Genomic DNA, 16,741 nt, shown 5'->3' on the forward strand with positions numbered 1-16,741 from the left:
TTCACCAGACCAGATGGTGAGTGGAACACTCGGTGACTGGTTGCGGCAGTGCTCGCCCTTTCTACGCCCGACTGCTGCTGGAGGGTGAATCTTGGCGGATCATTCGCTGATGTGTTATGCAGGGTTCGATGCCGAACTGTTGCCTATCACATCTGCCCGGCACTGCGTCTGGTTCAAAGACCCAATATACAACCCTGTTCACTGGCTTATGACTCGGTTGCCTTTGATCTGCTATCCTACCTTGGGATGAATGAAAAGCTTCTGATACAGTACATGTCCAAAAATATGTCTAAAGCTATCCAAACCCTCAAATCTAATACTCGTTCTTCCGAGATGGAGCATGATCTTCTTAGCATGCCAATCACTATACCTCCGTTCGTCTTCGCTGGCGATTTCGAGCCCCTGAAAACTGCCCCCAAAACCATCTCAGCCTTTCACGCATCTTAACCCTGGACCATAGGGAGTTGTGACTGAAGGCTTTCTCAAAGATCGGTCCACCTTTCTGTTTGCTGTCTCGCTTGTTCGATGAGTACAACCACAACTGCCACGCGAGAAGCGTAGCAGCAGTGAGAGGAACAGTAACCACGGCAATCCACCAGGCATCTTTAGCGATTGAAATGGTACCATTATCATCAACATGTACAAGTTGAGTGGAGAAGAAGCCCTTCGATGTTTAATCAATATTTGGTCAGAGCGACGGTTTGGAGAGGAGAACATACAGAAACAACGGTGATAGGCAAATATATGAGCGTAATTATTGTGAGGATCTTAACTGCTATTTGGAGTCAGTTATTTGTCTCCTAGTCAGAAGAATTATCGACTCCATACCTGCAGCATCATGTGTGCTTTTCTCCTAGAGAATTTCAGTATACCATACCTTTGACAGGCCTTCAGAGCCGACTTACTGTCAATATTCGTACTTTGCCATGTTCATTTCTTGTTTCCTGCATGAGGCCACTGAGAGATTTTGCATTCTCATATTCGAGTAGGTCGGAAAGCTACCAGAATGTCAATTTTTGAGGCTGGTTCATCGGGAATTTGGGCATACAATCTGAGCAACACCTTGCACTCGCTTGTGCAAAATCCCTGCTCTTTTTGTGTTCAATTGAACTTCTTTCATCTGCTCCTCAAGCTCCTCGATTATGAGAGAGCATGTGCAGTTTTTATGACCTTGGCAAAGGCAAAAGCGACGAGATTGTCGTTGAAGTTTGGAAAGAGTATCAAGAAGTGAGCCGAAGATGACTTCAAGGTCCAGAATCTTATCCTCTACCCTTTTTATTCGTTGTCTGTCAAGAAAGTTGAGAACCAGGTCTGGAAGTGGAGAGAGCGGTTCTTCCGCGCTTTGAACTTGGGCCAACGTCACACGGTCTGACTATTTATTCGCCAATTAGAGTTCAAACCGAGACTAAAGTGGCCAGAAGCATACCTGATCTTTCAATACTTGCTCAAGTCCTCTTATGTATAGCCTCCAATTATCTTGCAAGGTCGAAATCAATCCTCCGTGAAGCTCAAAGGCATTCAATTCCTTCCCGCTGTCTTTCGCCTGACCAATGGCTGCTTCTAAACTCTGTCTCGCAGGGTCTGAAGGAGCTATTAGAACGAAGATCATTTTGTCATTACTGCGCTGGTACTGTTGGTAGACAGCTGTTTGCCTGATTGACCAGGGATCATAATCAGGATACGATTCGAGCTGTTTTTCGCGTTGATTCCGAACAACATAGCGAAAGCTGTAGGCCAGTTCTGTGTTATGTTAGCATTATTGCTCATCGAAGATGAGAGGTTTCTTACCCCACGAGCCGCCTTTTGGGGTTTCAGGGAAAACAGACTCAATATTGCCAAACTTGAAAGGTGGGCTTCCAACATCGGCGGACTCTCCGGTTTGGAAACGGAATGGGAGAACAAAGTCCCAGATGGCGGGGAACATCGAGAACGCAGAGAGTAGCCACTCAAAAAGGTCATACGTAATATAGAGCCTGCTATAAGAGTTCTTTTGGTAGATGCTGAATATTTGACATGCATCCGGTTGAGCCTTAACCACGTGAGCTTATGATCGAACATCTTCAGAAATACCAACGTACAACAAAGTCATCTAGCCCAACGACAGTGTTAATCAATCGCCGTTGATTGTGCTCTCCCTTCGTTGAATCAGTGCCGGGTAAGTTGGATTGAAAACTCGTGATCTCCAACTTGGAATCTTCATGGAGCGGACAGAATGTGTCTGCAAAGTCTTCATCAATTTCGCTGACGAGTGATGACCCATCCCAATCAGAAAGCGAACCACTTTTCATATCCATACTTTGGAATGCAGAATTTATGTACTAAAGCTTTATTGAGATAGAGATATATTTAAACGCGTGGAGCATCGACTGAGGGGACGAACAGGTGGGGACGGTATTTACGTCCATTAGCTATGCTGCATTTTTACTGCCGAGGTGGAACGACTGGGAGCTCGCATTCGTTTTCAAGTCCGTCTTTCCACTGCGAACCTTGAATGAATTGAGTGAATTATTTACAAATCAAGCAAGAGATGCGTCGAAGGCACGAGTCCAAAAAGACTCAGCCTCGTTGCCCAGGACTTCGGCACGACACGGAAAACTCGCCATAAGTGCTGAGGCTAGTGCAATCGGTCCAGTGCTCGCTGCCACATGTTTTGCACATCAAATCATACGGGAAAACCAACTTGGTATGGTGCTCAATTTCGTAATTGGGGTGTCTAAGCCTTGATGCGTTGGCAAGTTTTGAGCCTCTCGTAACCCTCAAGGGGCATGTTCGGCAGGGAATCCTTGTGGCAACAGCACGCCGACTTGAGCGACATGCTGTCCGCTACCCAAACTTTCCAGATTTTGTCGTCTTATTGCGCAGACGAGTCTGCATCCAATGTGCTACAGACTGCGCCCTGATCTGCCGACTAGAATTGGAGACGAAACAACAGCGTAGTATCTTTTAGATCAACGCTGCAGATATGGCGCATGGGCCATGATATGTCTCCATGCCCGAGTGGTACTTCAGTTCAGGGACAGAAGGTGTGGATGGATTATCACAGATTTCCGCAACTCCGTAAAGGGGGGCAAAAGCGGAAGATTGGGCCGCCAGGCAGATTCTATAATCTGACCGATGGCTTCGCCATTGATAGTTGGAAACTCCTCCGAAATCAGCCATCATTGAGGCTTCAGCAGAGTAGTGCGTTCTCCGAAGTCTCTGGCGCTTCCCTTCTCTCTGTAGCCAGTATGCCAGCCCAGCAAATAATTGAGGGACGCTATGTCGACCGAAGGAAGTTATTGCTCCTCCTTCAGAAACGTTTCCCAGCAAGAAATTACGCCGTCAGGGTGAGTCAACGCGCTCGCGTCAATCAGTAAGAGCTGATCATTGGTAGCTGCAACTGAACTGCTGGATTTTGACGGTCCCTCAATCCCTCACTGAGGTATTGGCCACATCGTTGTTGAGCTTTGGCCGCAGCTGACACCGACCGACTAGGAGGATATCAACCACTGCTGTATCGAGTGAGGATCCTAGAATATGCGAGGAAGCCCTCTGGAATTACCGTCCCAAACCTCTGTTCGTTGTTCGTGGTTGCGGGTCTGGACTTGGAGACGGAGGCGCCCATTGTCAGAGAAAATTTGGCTCCTCGCTTGAAACTCACAGCATGGAGTGTGCGGTCATTTTAATACGTTGCATTGGGATCCGGATGTATTTCAACGAACACAGTCTCCAAACTCAATAGATAAACCATAAGGCCTACTGGCCCCACTCGCGCAATATCTCCAGGAAGATTAATGGGTTGATCTTCCTCAATTTTCGACTCTAAACTGGGAGCCTACAGCACCAGATCATTTCAAGAATTCAAGAACCCTGTCGTGAAGCCGTGGAAATTTTTATACACTGTTCAAATATTGCTTTACTCTCGCGAAACAGTATCACAACATCAATACGAGCCTGGTAAGCTATATGTCTAAGTCCAATATCTGTTCCCTGCTGTCGATTCCTGGTCCGAGTCTCGCAACAAGTTCCGAAAAATATACCTAACGCCTCCCTATGCATGGCCTTGTGCTTCTCTCTTCAATCTTCGCACGGTACGTAAGGTCATTATTTACAAAGCTAACATCGTACAAAATGATCTTGCGCAAACACCGAAAAGGACATGTTGGCCAAGTCTCGGGGATGAGATTGGTGATGTATTCTCCAACATCTGACGCCGACTTGGAGTTCAATTGTGAGGTGCTTCAGAGTCGAGGATACCACTTAACCGCTTGGGGAGTGATACGCCCTCTTGCGTCGCTGGTGATATGATATCACCGTTCCGGTGAAAAGCTGCTAGACTTTGTGGGTGTGGCTGCTGAGTTCGTTGTGGGAATGGTTTCGGGTCCGTGAGGTAAAGAGGGTCACTCGATGCATGTTTCAACATGTCGGATAGTTCTTCATTCAACTGGCCTATTCGAATTCGTTCTCCTGGAATCACCAACAAGAGGTGGCTTGATATTAGATCCAAGAAGTCGTGAACAAAAGCTGAGGCGCGTGGCATCTCGTGCAGATCTGCAATCCAATCTATCACGGATTGTCGAACCACCGCTCGGTTCTCGCTTTCGTTGATGGTGAAGAAAGTGTCATCAAGAAATTCAGGTGCGGGTGGTCCTCTCATTTCACGCACTTTAGGAAATCGTTGAAGATGTTTCCATCCGCAGACAAGCCACGTGACGAATTCGAGGTAAAGGCAGCCAAGACTCCAGATGTCAAACGCACGAGAGATTTTAGAATGAAGGAGGAAGCATTCTGGTGGTTCATAAGATGGCGACCCGGTGATGTGTTTTGCGGGCACGTCCGACCTGGTGTCTTTCGTGTGGAACGCCATTAGACCAAAGTCGGCAACAACAAGCACCCCAGGCGAATCATCATTTTTCTCAAACCACAAGATATTCTCAGCTTTGATATCACCGTGGCGGCCGTAGATTCGAGTTTGATTTTCATCTTCCGAATGCGAACTGCCTACCCCAGAACCGCTCGATTCAATGGCAGAGACGGCGAATTCCCGAGTGGATCTCGACTCGTGGACCATGTGCAAAGCAGAAGCCACAAACCTGCACTCCTGCAACATCCAGAAAACTGTGGCTTGGGTGAAGTCTGGATTCGGTGTGTGTTGCCAGTATTGGCGCAAGTTGCAATGTGCGTAAGGGAAAATCAAGTAGAAGTGGCTCTTGTAACGATACGTCGCAAGCAGGTTGACGAGGTGGGCATGTTTCCGTTTCTTTAGCTTTTTCAACATGGCAACTTCTTCCTTGAAGTTTGATTCATTCTTGGAATGTAGTCGCTTGATTGCGACGAATTGTGACAAGGACTAAAACGGGTTAGCAAAAGACTCCCATTCTTCGACGGAAGAGGTAAACTTGAAGAGCTGGAGGGAGGAGGCTTTACCATTTGATTGGCATTTCCGACGATTCGCTGGTGAGCTGGATGGATGGCGATTTTGGAAACAGAGCCATACCCACCCACCATGGCACTATCACCGCGCTCCTCGTCTTCAACCCAAGGCAGTACGCAATTGTCATGCAGGTCATAGTGTGCGATTCCGTCATGGTACTCGAAGACTGGAGCCAACATGCACCATTGGTCTCGCCCAAACTCATCGACCAAATCACGGTCCCATCTTTCCATGCAATTGAGTGGCTGGCCTGGATGATGCCGGCTGCACAGCTTATAATCCCTCGCCCTTGGGGTCTTGTCCGATCGAATAAATGGCAGATGCGTATCATCGATGCCTTCTTCGAGAAAGTCGAGTATGAGTTCTCCGTGTCTCAGGTAAACTAAGATGGCAAAGAGCTTCGGCGCGCTATTCATGATGTTTTCGGAAGTGGAGCGGGCCACATCCTCACTCTTGCCCCGTTCTTCCAGCTCCATTGATACCGAATCAGCTGTCACCAGAAGTTTCTGATCATCTGCGGGAATGAAGTATCTATGGCTGTTCTGCGGCGCCTCGATCCTCACCTCGCAGAGCTTTTCTCGTAATGTCGATTCGTGACCAGTGTCTTTATGGGATACGAAATCGCTGTCCTGGTCTCCCGCCTCGGACATGGTCTTGTTGTTTTGATTCAGGGTGAATATGTCGGAATCGGCGTGGTATGACGAGCTTGCAACTGATAGAACTTTGAGTCGGCGCGATTGCTCATCTGCACCTGATCTTGAATCCCCATCTTGATCTACTTGAAGACCTCCGGGGGGCGGTGGGCTTGGCGAGGGTCTCCGGACGCTCCCCTGCCCGGACGAAGGAACCATGGACTCCTTGGGGGATTCAATTCTGACCTCCTTATGAACGTTAGTGGCAGCTTGGAGAGACAAAGTGTTCATTCTGACTTACTGGAATAAGATCTTTCTTGGGGCTATCGAGACCAAGGACTCTTCGCCCGCGCCGCACCCAGGAACCCAACTTCTGCTGAAGGGTTGGGAAGCACCACCAAGCCATCGTTGAGAGCTAGGATGCGGTGTAGGGAGCACACTTTCAGACCCCCATTTTTGATGATAGCGGGGCGAAGGCTTTTAGACCGCTGGAGTATTTAGTGAGCCTCCGGCAATCCTCAAGCCACAACGCTCAAAGACTGCTTGCTGCATGGCTTCCGATACAGCCTTCAAGAGTGCCCAAACATTATATGGTCTCTCATTCCTCAAAAAGTAGGCAAGGCTTACTACCGTGCAGCCAGCAAACGGGGCGAAGACTTGCCCTCACGCTAGGGCTTCCTAGACCCTAGAATGATGTCGAGTTGGGGGTTTCGGCAGGAGCTCACCGCCACTACCTGCACTGCTTGGCCACTCCACCAAACTTTGTTGCAGCACTGCTTTTGTTCACCGAGAACCTTGCCCGGGATGCAATATAAATCTGCAACCAAAATGACAAAAGCATCACTGGGTAAGTCAGTGCGTTTTGTGCAACAGCTGGTTGGAATCAGGGGCTCAAAGGCAATGACACGTGTGCCATGTTCTCCTGCAGAAGCAGCGAAAGTTCTCCCAAAAGGAGGACATGGAACTGACAACAAGATTACCAGGATACCGAGGTGTGGACACGCTTTCTTCGAGAAGATGCCCTTTGCGGCACCGATCAATCATAAGAGACGAGCATCTTGAATGGCATTGACATGTATATCTGCAGATCTGTATGTTACGGCAAGTGCACGATAGCGTGACCGGTGAGCCAGGGCCGGAGCCTATCGGTCCGTGGCGTCACATCCTTCAGTAAGGACTAAAAGCGTTGATGCTTGCGCCCTCCCCGGGAGACAGGTTTTGACGGCTTTCTGGAGCCATTTTCCACATGCCCGAGACGATATTTATTGGAGGTGTGACACCTAACAATGGTCATTCTCGCGTAGACTATAAAATTCCCATTGTCTAGAGACTGGGTTCCCTGTCCATGTGGAAGAACTCTGGTTACATCTTCCGATTCTTCACTAGAGTTAGGAAATTTCGATTTACCTGGATAACTCGCAGACTTGGTAGGCGGTTGGCAGACACTTCCTCGCCGAGTAGGTCAAAATAAAAGGTATTTATGCCCGTGTTGATACCGAACGCAGCAAGAGAGCTCTCTGGCTGGCACGGAATCACGGCCGTGGCGCTTGCTCATGGGCTGTGATGCGCAGTCCATGCCACTTGATCGTGCATGGGGGGCTATGAATACAGCAAGAAGAGCGCACGACGCAGAAAAGAGCCCCAAATCGCTCTGTCAATGACACCATCGGATTTCATTGGGTGGCCAACCAAGTAGAACCCCGAACGACACTGTACTGAATGAGTGGTTAACGGCTGGTAGGTCTCGATTTTGGTCGCCCTCTGTACCGTGCAGCCAGGTTCTGTATGCGAGATGATCTTTCGGGGCAAGTCTCGAACCTCAGAATACATCAGCCACCGAATCCCGTGTCAACCTTCAGCGTCTCAGTATGCATATCCAGCGTCCGCGGGCGTGGCCTGCCAGAGCGCAGGCCAGAATCATGTCCCAAAGGGCCCCCCGCCCCGCCCCAAAGGGGTGTCTTCCTCCATTTTGGAGCCTCATATCCATCAGCCAACAAATCGCTTGCCTTTCCCCAGCGTCTGGAAGCACCGCAAGATAAAGCTCCCGCAGATCTGGTTTGCAGAGTCGTGCATGCAATCGAATCATGGCCTAAAAGATATCTTCATCCGTTCGATCCTGCAATGCACGCATGTGCGCCTGCACAAAGCCCAACCATCTCAGCCAGCATGCTGCGGGGTGCGTTCTTATCTGGATGTCGTACAAACCCTCAAGAAATAGGCCTCGAGGTGATCATTCTGCACGGTCCGCCATCTCGACTGATTTTCGACCGCATGAGTATCAGCCTTGTAGGACAGGTCCGGTTCCGAGAAGAAAGTCTGAGCTGCGGATCGTACATACATGATATGTTGTCTTGATTGAATACAGGAGAAGATGGAATGGAGCTTGCGGAGTGCTCCCCGCGACGTCTGTCGAGAGCGAGAAAATTTCGCTTGGCACCAGCGAGCCAAGGATGTTGGAGCTCTCATCTTCAGGGGCTGAGCAGCTGTTGCTGAATGAGTTGACAGTGCATGCATAAAAACACAGCTGGTTGGCAATCATTTGTAGGAAACCTTGCTATTGCGGCTCTGCGACAAATTTGCAATTAACCAGCAACGTTCGAGACACAGATGACAAAGTAATTGATGTAAGATATCACTAAGCACCCTGGATTACCTAGCGATTGTCTCGGCTCGTGGTCTCAACTACTAGTCCTCAAGTGGCCCCCTTCTGCTTCCTATCTGCCTTGCTCCACCTTTGGGGACTCCTTCCCCGCACCGCCTTCTCTCCGGGTCTTTGCGCCCTCCTTCAGCTTCTCCCATCTCTCCCTGTACCTTGCAACCACAGTCTTCAACTTCTCGTTCTCCTTTCCTAAACGGTCGACCTCCTTTCCACCCAAGGCAACGTGCTCCTCCAACTCTAGCACTCTACGTTTCAACGCCTCATCACCACCGCGGCCAGACACGTGTTCTCTTGCCGGACTCATCGGGCGCATCAGCCTCATGCTTTCTTGCAAAGCCATACTGCTCTGCTGGGCGGACATCTCGAATGCGTGAAGTCGCTTGCTTAGTTTGTCGATACAGTCCTTCAAACTCTTGTTCTCCATGTCCAGTTCCTCAACTTTATTTTCCAGGTCCCTCCCACTCAGTTTACGAGTACTGCCCTTCCTCGTAAAGCTCGGCGATGTCGGCATGGGGGTTTCCCTTGCATCGACAAAGTCATCCTCTTCATTAGGGTCACTGAATAGGTCAGGGTTCTCGCTGTGGATAGAGGCTGCCAATCTTCGCTTTTCTTTCTGGTCGAAAGACATTATTTGTGCATATGAGACAGTGTGGCCAGTTGTGGGCACCACGTAAAATGAGTCATTGCCAGATTGACCATCGCGAGCTGATGCTCGAAGTGCCGCCCGAGAGATGTATTTTGTGAGATCTGGATCGGACCCGGTCCGTTCCTTACTCCTCGAAGAGCGTTTCTTTGAGGAGGCTGGTTCTGGTGCTGGAGGTGCAGGACCGTCTTCGGAGATCAAAGGCAGACCAGCGAAGGCAAGAGGGGCGGACAGCTTAGAGAGTATGTTTTCAAAAGTATTGTAGAACCGCGAAAAGCCTTCATCAGTCGAGGTTGATGCCTGCTCGGCGACCGCAGATGTTTTGGGCGTCGTTGCTTGAGGTTCTGACTTTCTCGGGCCAGCTTGAGTAGGTGGAACCCAACTTGGTTGAGCATGTTCCGGAATGCTAGGAACTTTTGACCGCTTGCCATCTCTCCGCGGGAGTGCCTCTAAACTGCCGGGAGCTTGATGCGTAGAAACACTTGGAGACAAGGGTTGACGGGTATAATTTGCACGTATCCCTCTCGCTGAAGCAAGGTTACTGGCAATGGAGGAGCTTAGATCGCGAGGAGGAAGACGTCGCGGATGCTGTAGACTCGGTGGGTGGGCACGAGGTCCTAGGTCAGATTTCGAGGCACGCAACTCTGCCACCGCCGCAGATGTTGAAAGAGGCTTCTCTGCAACAGCTTGGATCTCAGGTTCTGCAGACGTAGAGCTGGGTGGATTCTCGGAAGGGTATCGAAGAAGCTCGGAGAGCCTTTGGTGATACTGCTCCAGCAGTCTCAAGGTCCTCAAGGCCTCTGCACTTCCGGTCCCTGACGCCGCCCTCGCAAATTCCCCAGCCGCAAGAACATGTTGGTTGATGGCGACGGTTGTATCGGAGCTTTGAGTTGCGACAGAGGCGGCTCGAGCATGGTCATGGGCCTAGAAAGTGGGTTAGCTAAGGAAGGGGCAAGTCTGTTGCTGTGAGACGCACTAGAATTAGAGGTGAGGATTCCATGCTTGAAATAGACGTATCAAGAAACCTGAAGGTCCTCTAGAACCATACTCGTCATCTTATTATGGTTTGGCAGAAACAGAGATGTTAATATAGTCACAAGGGTTGTTTTTAAGCGGAGGTGATGTGCGGCCTGAGGCAATTGACGTTGCGGCCGCCTTCCGGGCCAATGACGTGCACCAGAATCTGGTGGGGCTGCCACTTGATTGGAAAGAACGAAAGGGGAGGGGCCTCCTGGTGGAAAGGAAACTTAGAAATGCCATGATCATTGTTTTCCATCCTTTTGGATACCCTGCGCAAATTATTTCGCCCCGGTTCGGACCAGGGGTCCTTTGGCGCGGATCTCATTAGAACCTACTGGACGACTACTGCATTTTCCCGCTGTTTGTTCAGCCAGCCTGAGCCTACCGTCCAGCTGCTGAAGAGAAGGCGCTTCAAGCCATCAACATCGCCTCGACGATATCTCTACGAACTCAACTCTTGCGAATCCCAGTCTATATGCAGCAGCATCAATCTGCGAAGTGCCTATCTCCTCCCCTCGGCCTTCCTGCCTCCAGAGCGACTACGAACAGATGTCTTTCACCATGACAGAGAGATCGGACTCGCCCACGAGGAACGGCTTTGCCCAGATCTTCACCAAAACTCGTAATCGTGACAAGAAAGGCAGAGACTCTGCGGGGAACTCTATCAAGAGCAACGATGATGGCCTGGGTCTTCGAGGTTCTGTTGAAGATGCAATCGAGAAGATGAAAGGCAGCACTAGCACAGAGGATGAAGGCGAGTCCAATGGTATCAAGAAGCTTGTGCCGATGGGAATTGGGTCGAAAAGACGGCAGAGGAAGAAGGAGAAAGAGGAAGAGGAACAGCGGGCAAGTGAGGAAGCAGCTCGGGGGAGAAGTGTCGCAGATCGCGGTACACTTCGCAACGATGGCGGCAGTCCCGTTAATGGGTCTGGAGATGGAAGCAGCTTGATCACTTGTGATTCTGATATTGAGTCGTAAGTATTTCCCTACTCTCGGTCCGTAGTTGAGTCGTACCCCATACGCCGTATCGATGCGTACGTGATACGAGAACCGCGTTCCCGCAGCTGAAGCGAATTCTCGGCCGAAAGCTCCACCTCCATCGCAGGCTTCCCCTTAAGACGCAGACGCTCTCTCTATTATCAGACTGGCTACATCAAGGTTTATGCTTGCCACCGCACAGTATTAACTCTCTGTTCTTCTGTCCATTCGTTTGCACCCAGTTTTGTTTTGCATTAATCGCGGAAGCTTTTTTGCCCGGTCTGGATAAATTACGTGGGCTTGCCGTTAACTTGTGTCCCCTCACAGACCTCTCGAAACACCGCCAACACTGTCCACACATCCTTCACACATTGGATACCTCACGACCTCCTCCCCTCTTGTCCATTCTACAACCCTGCCGGAGCCCAACCTGGCAGACGCTCAAGTAGACGGCGCGCCCACCCCTCGAGCTTCAACGTTCCCGAGGAACGTCGACCTGGCGGCCCTAGAATCAGCTCCGTCACTGTTGGACAAATCTCTTCGAACTCCTACAAACGTATCACAGAAGCGATCGCCGTCGCCAGTAGGCAGAATAAAAGAGGTTTTCAAACCACGACGCGGATCAAGCCCAAGTCGAAGCCCAGAACGCAAGCCTGGTGGGGTTGGGGTCCTTAAGAAGGAGGGCAGTGGAGGAGACGGCAGACGTGGGAGTGTCGCATCGAGAGTTGGTTCTATATTCTCTGACAGGCAATCATCTCCCCTTCCTGTGTCGGTGACGAATTCCCCAGAGCGACCGCGCACGGCGAAGATTCAACAAATCGATACGAATGCTTCGCCGCAAACACCACCACCTGGAGAGAACATTGCCCCTCTTATTGTGAATACCCCTCCAACTCCAACAGATACCAGTTCACCGCGCTTTGAATCCGTTCGAGAGCGGGGGGCTTCAGATCCCGCCTCCTCAAATCCAAATGTCATTACTTCTGCTTCGGGTAATATGATCTCTCATCGAAGAATTCGATCCGGATCAGCAACTCTTGGGCCCAGCAAATTGTCGAGTATCACGTCAGCTCCCTTGACGCCCACACCCGAAAACGGCTCAATCACGCCGGGATCAGGCGGCTTTTTTTCAACAGTGTTTTCAGCCGCACAGAACGCAGCAAACACCTTGAGCAACAGCATAACTAACACTTCGGTGGCACCCGGTGGCAATCGGAGTAGGAGTGGCACACAAGACTTGAAAGAGTTGAAGGAGGTGGACGATCCTGTAGTGGAAACATTAGTCGAGAAGATAGACTCAGAAAATCCCAGCGAGGAGAAAGAGCTCGCAGTCAAGACGCTAGGTATGGGGGACCTGAGTCTAAGCGCCCTTGGAATTTCCGAGAACAGTAGTGGCACAAACACACCGGTAGGCACAAAGTTCTCGGAGGAGCCACGAGGTAGATCTGAATTTACCAACGACGACTCCCGAAATATCACGACAGCGTTACCAAGTTCCGAGAACTTTGATTCTACTAATACATCCACACTCGACGATCTCCAACCCTTGGTCCGACCTCGATCAATATACGAACCTTCCGTGGCTGGAGAACAGACTCCACCCAATGGCAGCGTGTTTGAAGGTAAAGCAGGAATTCAACGAAGCGGTAGCATTCGAAGCGCCATAGGAGGCCGGCGAAAGAGAGGAAGTTCGGCAGCAACGGGGACTACTATTGGAGCTGCCATTGCCGCTGCCCATGCTTCTGTTGCACAACCAACTGCGGGCACTCCTAAGATTACCGGATTTGCTGTTGCAAGTAAGAAGCGCAATAGAGATTTCCATAATCTTTTTAGAAGCGTTCCAGATGACGATTACCTGATTGAAGACTATAGTTGTGCTTTGCAGAGAGAAATTCTTGCTCACGGTCGACTGTATGTCTCGGAGGGTCATCTGTGTTTTAGCAGCAACATCTTTGGCTGGGTCACTACTCTGGTAATGAGTTTCGATGAGATCGTTTCCGTCGAAAAACGAAGCACGGCGTTGGTCTTCAAGAACGGACTTATGATATCCACCCTGCATGCAAAGAACATTTTCGCCAGTTTTACGAGTCGAGATTCGACTTATGATTTAATTGTGGGCATCTGGAAGCTCGGCCACCCAAGTCTGCGAAGTTCACTCAATGGCGTGAGAATTGAGGAGACGGGCGGTGGAGACAAGACGGAGAAAGATGATGGAATTGTCGCTCCAGCTAGTCAGAGTGATTCGGAATCGGGCAGCGACGAAGAGGATGGTGATGAGATATATGATGAAGACGAAGATGACGAGGATGGTATGAGCTTCACCCAGGCTGAAGGAAGTGTCGCCGGAAGTGATATTGCGGAGAAGAGCGTCAGCCGAAAACCCTCCGCTGCGGTAGTGCCTAACGGCACTCCACCAGAAAAGACCAAGGAAGATGCCCCTGCAACATCTGCCGGTGACTTTCCGGGGCCCGCAACGCATGCTCCCACGAATTGTACGGATCAAGACACCCATTACGCCAAAGTCCTTGCAGATGAGGTTATCCCTGCTCCACTCGGAAAGGTATATAGCCTCACGTTTGGACAAGCATCCCTTACTTGGATGCGAAACTGGTTGACAGTGGAGCAAAAATGCCTGGAACTGACCATGGACGATAAGAAGCCTCTTGGCCTGGACAACAAAGTCCGAAACTATTCTTATATAAAACCCTTGAATGGCGCCATAGGACCCAAGCAGACCAAGTGCATTTGCACAGAGAACCTCGATTCCTTGGACTTCGAAAAAGCTGTATCGGTCACGATTTCAACTCAGACTCCAGATGTACCAAGTGGTAACGTTTTCAGTGTCAAGACAAAGTACTGCCTTTCATGGGCTGAAGGAAACGGTACCAGATTGCAAATGAGCTGCACCATCGAGTGGACTGGAAAGAGTTGGCTTAAAGGTATGCTCTGCAGTCTCGTTGAAGAATATTCCCACTAAATCTGGTGTCAGGTCCAATTGAGAAAGGTGCAAACGATGGCCAAGTCCAATATTCAAAGGATATCGTTGCGGCACTGAAAGCAGCTGTTTCATCGCGTCGCGGTACTACAACGATCACTCAAGGCAAAGCCAAAAAGAAGGGCCGCAAGGGTCGGGAATCGAAAAGCATCAGCAAACAAACCGATGGTGCTTCAGATTCCAAACCAACTACTTCAAATTGGGGTTTGTTCGAGCCCGTTCACGCCTTACTGGAACCGGTGGTGGACATTGTGAAGCCACTACTCACAGGGAATATTCTCTACGGGCTTCTTGTGGGCTTGCTGGTAGCCAGCTGGTTCCGGTTCGGATTTTCGGGCAAGGGTAGCGGCAGTAGAGATCTTGGGATGGGGTACTTTGGTACTCCCGAGAGAGTGGCCGCCTATGAAGAGATCTGGAGAAGAGAGGAAAGTGAGCTTTGGGAATGGCTCGAAGACCGGGTTGGTATGGACCGCCTTCGCGATGTAAGCAAGATGCCCATCGAAGCACAAACGATGCAAGATAAGCTCAAGGAGGAGAAGATGGACGAGCGAGAGATGGATGCTGCTATTCGAGTTACGGAGGAGAAACTTCGGGTATTGAAGGTGAGCGTGGAGAAGAATAAAGCTGATTTCAAGCGGATGTTTGGTGATGGGAAGGGAAAGTCGAAAGTGAGTGTTAATGATGATAATACATGAATACTAGGTGTTAGACGTAGCATATTGGTGTTCGGCGAGGCTGGCTTGGATTGGGGTTTATACATAGCGTCACAAATACCATTTGCTTTCAACTCTTGAAGTGACAGTGTCACCGACGATTTTCTATGAACCCCTGTTTAAGGCATTGATAGGGAGGCGAGAATCTGGCTGGTAGAATCGAGGAATGAATGTGTAATTCTTCTGCTATGTTCAGTACCAGATCTTATCTCTCACGCTGCCCACCCATCCTTCCCTTTCCCTCTCGTCGTTGTTCACAACAAAGACCCCTCATGTAGTGCAGTAAGTGTGAGCTTTAGCATCAGGGTAAATATGGTTAGTGCGGCACGGGTTGTTCATTCCCTCAATGCGTCAGCGCCATACTCATCCCCTTTCTCAACACAAAAATACATACTTTGTGGTAAAGAGGCGGAGTTACAACAACATAATTGCTGCTTGGACTGTGGACAGTAACCACGTCACCACTGGGGGTAAGGCCATCCTCGCTGTTAATCTCCTCTTGGCCGCCGACAGTCGCAGAACCGGTCCAGATCGATGTGGTGCTTGCCGGAACCGTTGAAGTCGTCGGCGCCTTGTTGGCAGTAGTCCTCACCCAGTTCTCATTCAGCTCCCTTTCTTTTCATGGCTGGAGGTTCCTATCACTTACAACGAACATAGTTCTCAAATATGGCACATAACGATCTCATATTGGCTGAACTCCCCTGAAGCGGAAGCCATAGTCAAGGGATCACTATATATTCCTGTGTCGCCGGCGCCGTGGTTGCGGCCGCCGCAGTTGTAGTGCGGAGGGAGGGTCGTTGTCTGGGTAGCCGTAGAAGGTCAGCTCGACCTGCCTTGACGTGAGCAGGCTGCGAGGGCGGTGGAGGTGAAGGCGGGGATTGCGGTGACTGTTGTAGACTTCATTTTCAAGAGTTTGTTCCTGCAACTGTCTCTTGAATGATGTGAAGGATGTGTGAAGAAGGTTCTTGAAGAAGGAAGTTTGAAAATTGTATTTGTGATGATGGACTGAGATAAGAAATGGGGATGATAGAAGGGTTTTCACATTGGAGTTGAGTCAAACTTCTCTCCTTGGTGGAGGCTAGAAGTGACTTGAATATCCAGGAGCCTGCGTGCATCGGGACCCTTTCCACCCAAGAGAAGTCGTGATCGTCATCAGAACTACGCCAGGTTATCTTCTGAAGTTATTAAAAACGCAGGAATGGAAGAATTGGGTAGACCAAGGCGGTAAGTCCCGCCAATTACCGTAAAGCTCTAGTCTATCAAGGTCCTTCACTAATGCCAGCGAAGGTCCGAACCCCTTCCCGTTGGTCAGCAAGGCTTTAAACAGCAGACAGCTCCCTATTTGGAGCCAACTTTTGGAGCCGACCCCAGAAGTCTCTCCACAATTATGCGATGTTACGACTTCCCTGTGGAGCTAGCAGAGAAACCCTTAAAACGAGGATATCCTTATCTCGGGTAACCTTATAGCAAGTTTTTACTGTATTCTCAATCTCCAACTCTGCGTCTCTTTCATCTTCACATCTCCTCATCTGTTGGCTGCCGGTTATGCTTGAAAGTGGCATATTGTGATTGTCAGACAGATAATCAGTGTCATTGTATGTTTGCCGAACATTATATGAGAGAACATAGAAATTATTTGGATGGCACAAGGACTTTGGAGACTAGAGGAGAAATTTTTAGCTTCTTTT

The 16,741-nt window shown here is 49.8% G+C and overlaps 6 protein-coding genes across 6 annotated transcripts; 3 read left to right on the forward strand and 3 right to left on the reverse strand.

The window, feature by feature from the left end:
* Window positions 1–137: 137 nt before the first annotated feature.
* On the reverse strand, window positions 138–2,529 carry K444DRAFT_134739 (uncharacterized protein). Its single transcript, XM_024870490.1, has 8 exons — window positions 2,075–2,529; window positions 1,789–2,029; window positions 1,427–1,740; window positions 1,049–1,372; window positions 906–998; window positions 829–853; window positions 720–775; window positions 138–664 (listed from the first exon to the last, which is right to left on the reverse strand). The coding sequence occupies exons 1-8, from the start codon at window positions 2,087–2,089 to the stop codon at window positions 365–367; spliced, it is 1,368 nt and encodes a 455-aa protein (XP_024730959.1). The 5' UTR covers window positions 2,090–2,529; the 3' UTR covers window positions 138–364.
* Window positions 2,530–2,877: 348 nt separating this feature from the next.
* Window positions 2,878–3,927, forward strand: K444DRAFT_618517 (uncharacterized protein). The gene is made up of 3 exons (XM_024881336.1): window positions 2,878–3,326; window positions 3,374–3,421; window positions 3,475–3,927. The coding sequence occupies exons 1-3, from the start codon at window positions 2,982–2,984 to the stop codon at window positions 3,502–3,504; spliced, it is 423 nt and encodes a 140-aa protein (XP_024730960.1). The 5' UTR covers window positions 2,878–2,981; the 3' UTR covers window positions 3,505–3,927.
* Window positions 3,928–3,967: 40 nt separating this feature from the next.
* Window positions 3,968–6,451, reverse strand: K444DRAFT_667697 (kinase-like protein; the record flags this gene model as incomplete). The annotated part of the gene is made up of 3 exons (XM_024887328.1): window positions 3,968–5,329; window positions 5,407–6,294; window positions 6,347–6,451. The coding sequence occupies 3 exons, from the start codon at window positions 6,449–6,451 to the stop codon at window positions 4,205–4,207; spliced, it is 2,118 nt and encodes a 705-aa protein (XP_024730961.1). The 3' UTR covers window positions 3,968–4,204.
* Window positions 6,452–7,457: 1,006 nt separating this feature from the next.
* Window positions 7,458–8,615, forward strand: K444DRAFT_618521 (uncharacterized protein). The gene has a single exon (XM_024881337.1). The coding sequence runs from the start codon at window positions 7,831–7,833 to the stop codon at window positions 8,398–8,400; it is 570 nt and encodes a 189-aa protein (XP_024730962.1). The 5' UTR covers window positions 7,458–7,830; the 3' UTR covers window positions 8,401–8,615.
* On the reverse strand, window positions 8,574–10,401 carry K444DRAFT_134904 (uncharacterized protein). The gene is made up of 2 exons (XM_024870491.1): window positions 10,324–10,401; window positions 8,574–10,271 (listed from the first exon to the last, which is right to left on the reverse strand). The coding sequence occupies exons 1-2, from the start codon at window positions 10,345–10,347 to the stop codon at window positions 8,760–8,762; spliced, it is 1,536 nt and encodes a 511-aa protein (XP_024730963.1). The 5' UTR covers window positions 10,348–10,401; the 3' UTR covers window positions 8,574–8,759.
* A 205-nt stretch (window positions 10,402–10,606) lies between these two features.
* Window positions 10,607–15,133, forward strand: K444DRAFT_618524 (uncharacterized protein). The gene is made up of 3 exons (XM_024881338.1): window positions 10,607–11,341; window positions 11,673–14,284; window positions 14,335–15,133. The coding sequence occupies exons 1-3, from the start codon at window positions 10,929–10,931 to the stop codon at window positions 15,033–15,035; spliced, it is 3,726 nt and encodes a 1,241-aa protein (XP_024730964.1). The 5' UTR covers window positions 10,607–10,928; the 3' UTR covers window positions 15,036–15,133.
* Window positions 15,134–16,741: the final 1,608 nt, after the last annotated feature.

The sequence above is a fragment of the Hyaloscypha bicolor genome (assembly GCF_002865645.1).
Source record: "Hyaloscypha bicolor E unplaced genomic scaffold K444scaffold_136, whole genome shotgun sequence".
In the NCBI taxonomy this organism is placed as follows: domain Eukaryota; kingdom Fungi; phylum Ascomycota; class Leotiomycetes; order Helotiales; family Hyaloscyphaceae; genus Hyaloscypha; species Hyaloscypha bicolor.

Coding starts and splice junctions, on each gene's coding strand:
- K444DRAFT_134739 (XM_024870490.1), bottom strand. Junction 854..905: donor GCAAAGTACGAATATTGACA/GTAAGTCGGCTC, acceptor GAAATTCTCTAG/GAGAAAAGCACACATGATGC. Junction 665..719: donor TGCCTATCACCGTTGTTTCT/GTATGTTCTCCT, acceptor TAAACATCGAAG/GGCTTCTTCTCCACTCAACT.
- K444DRAFT_618517 (XM_024881336.1), top strand. CDS start 2,982: ATGTCTCCATGCCCGAGTGGTACTTCAGTTCAGGGACAGAAGGTGTGG. Junction 3,327..3,373: donor CAAGAAATTACGCCGTCAGG/GTGAGTCAACGC, acceptor GATCATTGGTAG/CTGCAACTGAACTGCTGGAT. Junction 3,422..3,474: donor TCCCTCAATCCCTCACTGAG/GTATTGGCCACA, acceptor CCGACCGACTAG/GAGGATATCAACCACTGCTG.
- K444DRAFT_618521 (XM_024881337.1), top strand. CDS start 7,831: ATGCGAGATGATCTTTCGGGGCAAGTCTCGAACCTCAGAATACATCAG.
- K444DRAFT_134904 (XM_024870491.1), bottom strand. CDS start 10,347: ATGGAATCCTCACCTCTAATTCTA. Junction 10,272..10,323: donor AATCCTCACCTCTAATTCTA/GTGCGTCTCACA, acceptor CCCACTTTCTAG/GCCCATGACCATGCTCGAGC.
- K444DRAFT_618524 (XM_024881338.1), top strand. CDS start 10,929: ATGACAGAGAGATCGGACTCGCCCACGAGGAACGGCTTTGCCCAGATC. Junction 11,342..11,672: donor TGTGATTCTGATATTGAGTC/GTAAGTATTTCC, acceptor GTCCCCTCACAG/ACCTCTCGAAACACCGCCAA. Junction 14,285..14,334: donor TGGAAAGAGTTGGCTTAAAG/GTATGCTCTGCA, acceptor ATCTGGTGTCAG/GTCCAATTGAGAAAGGTGCA.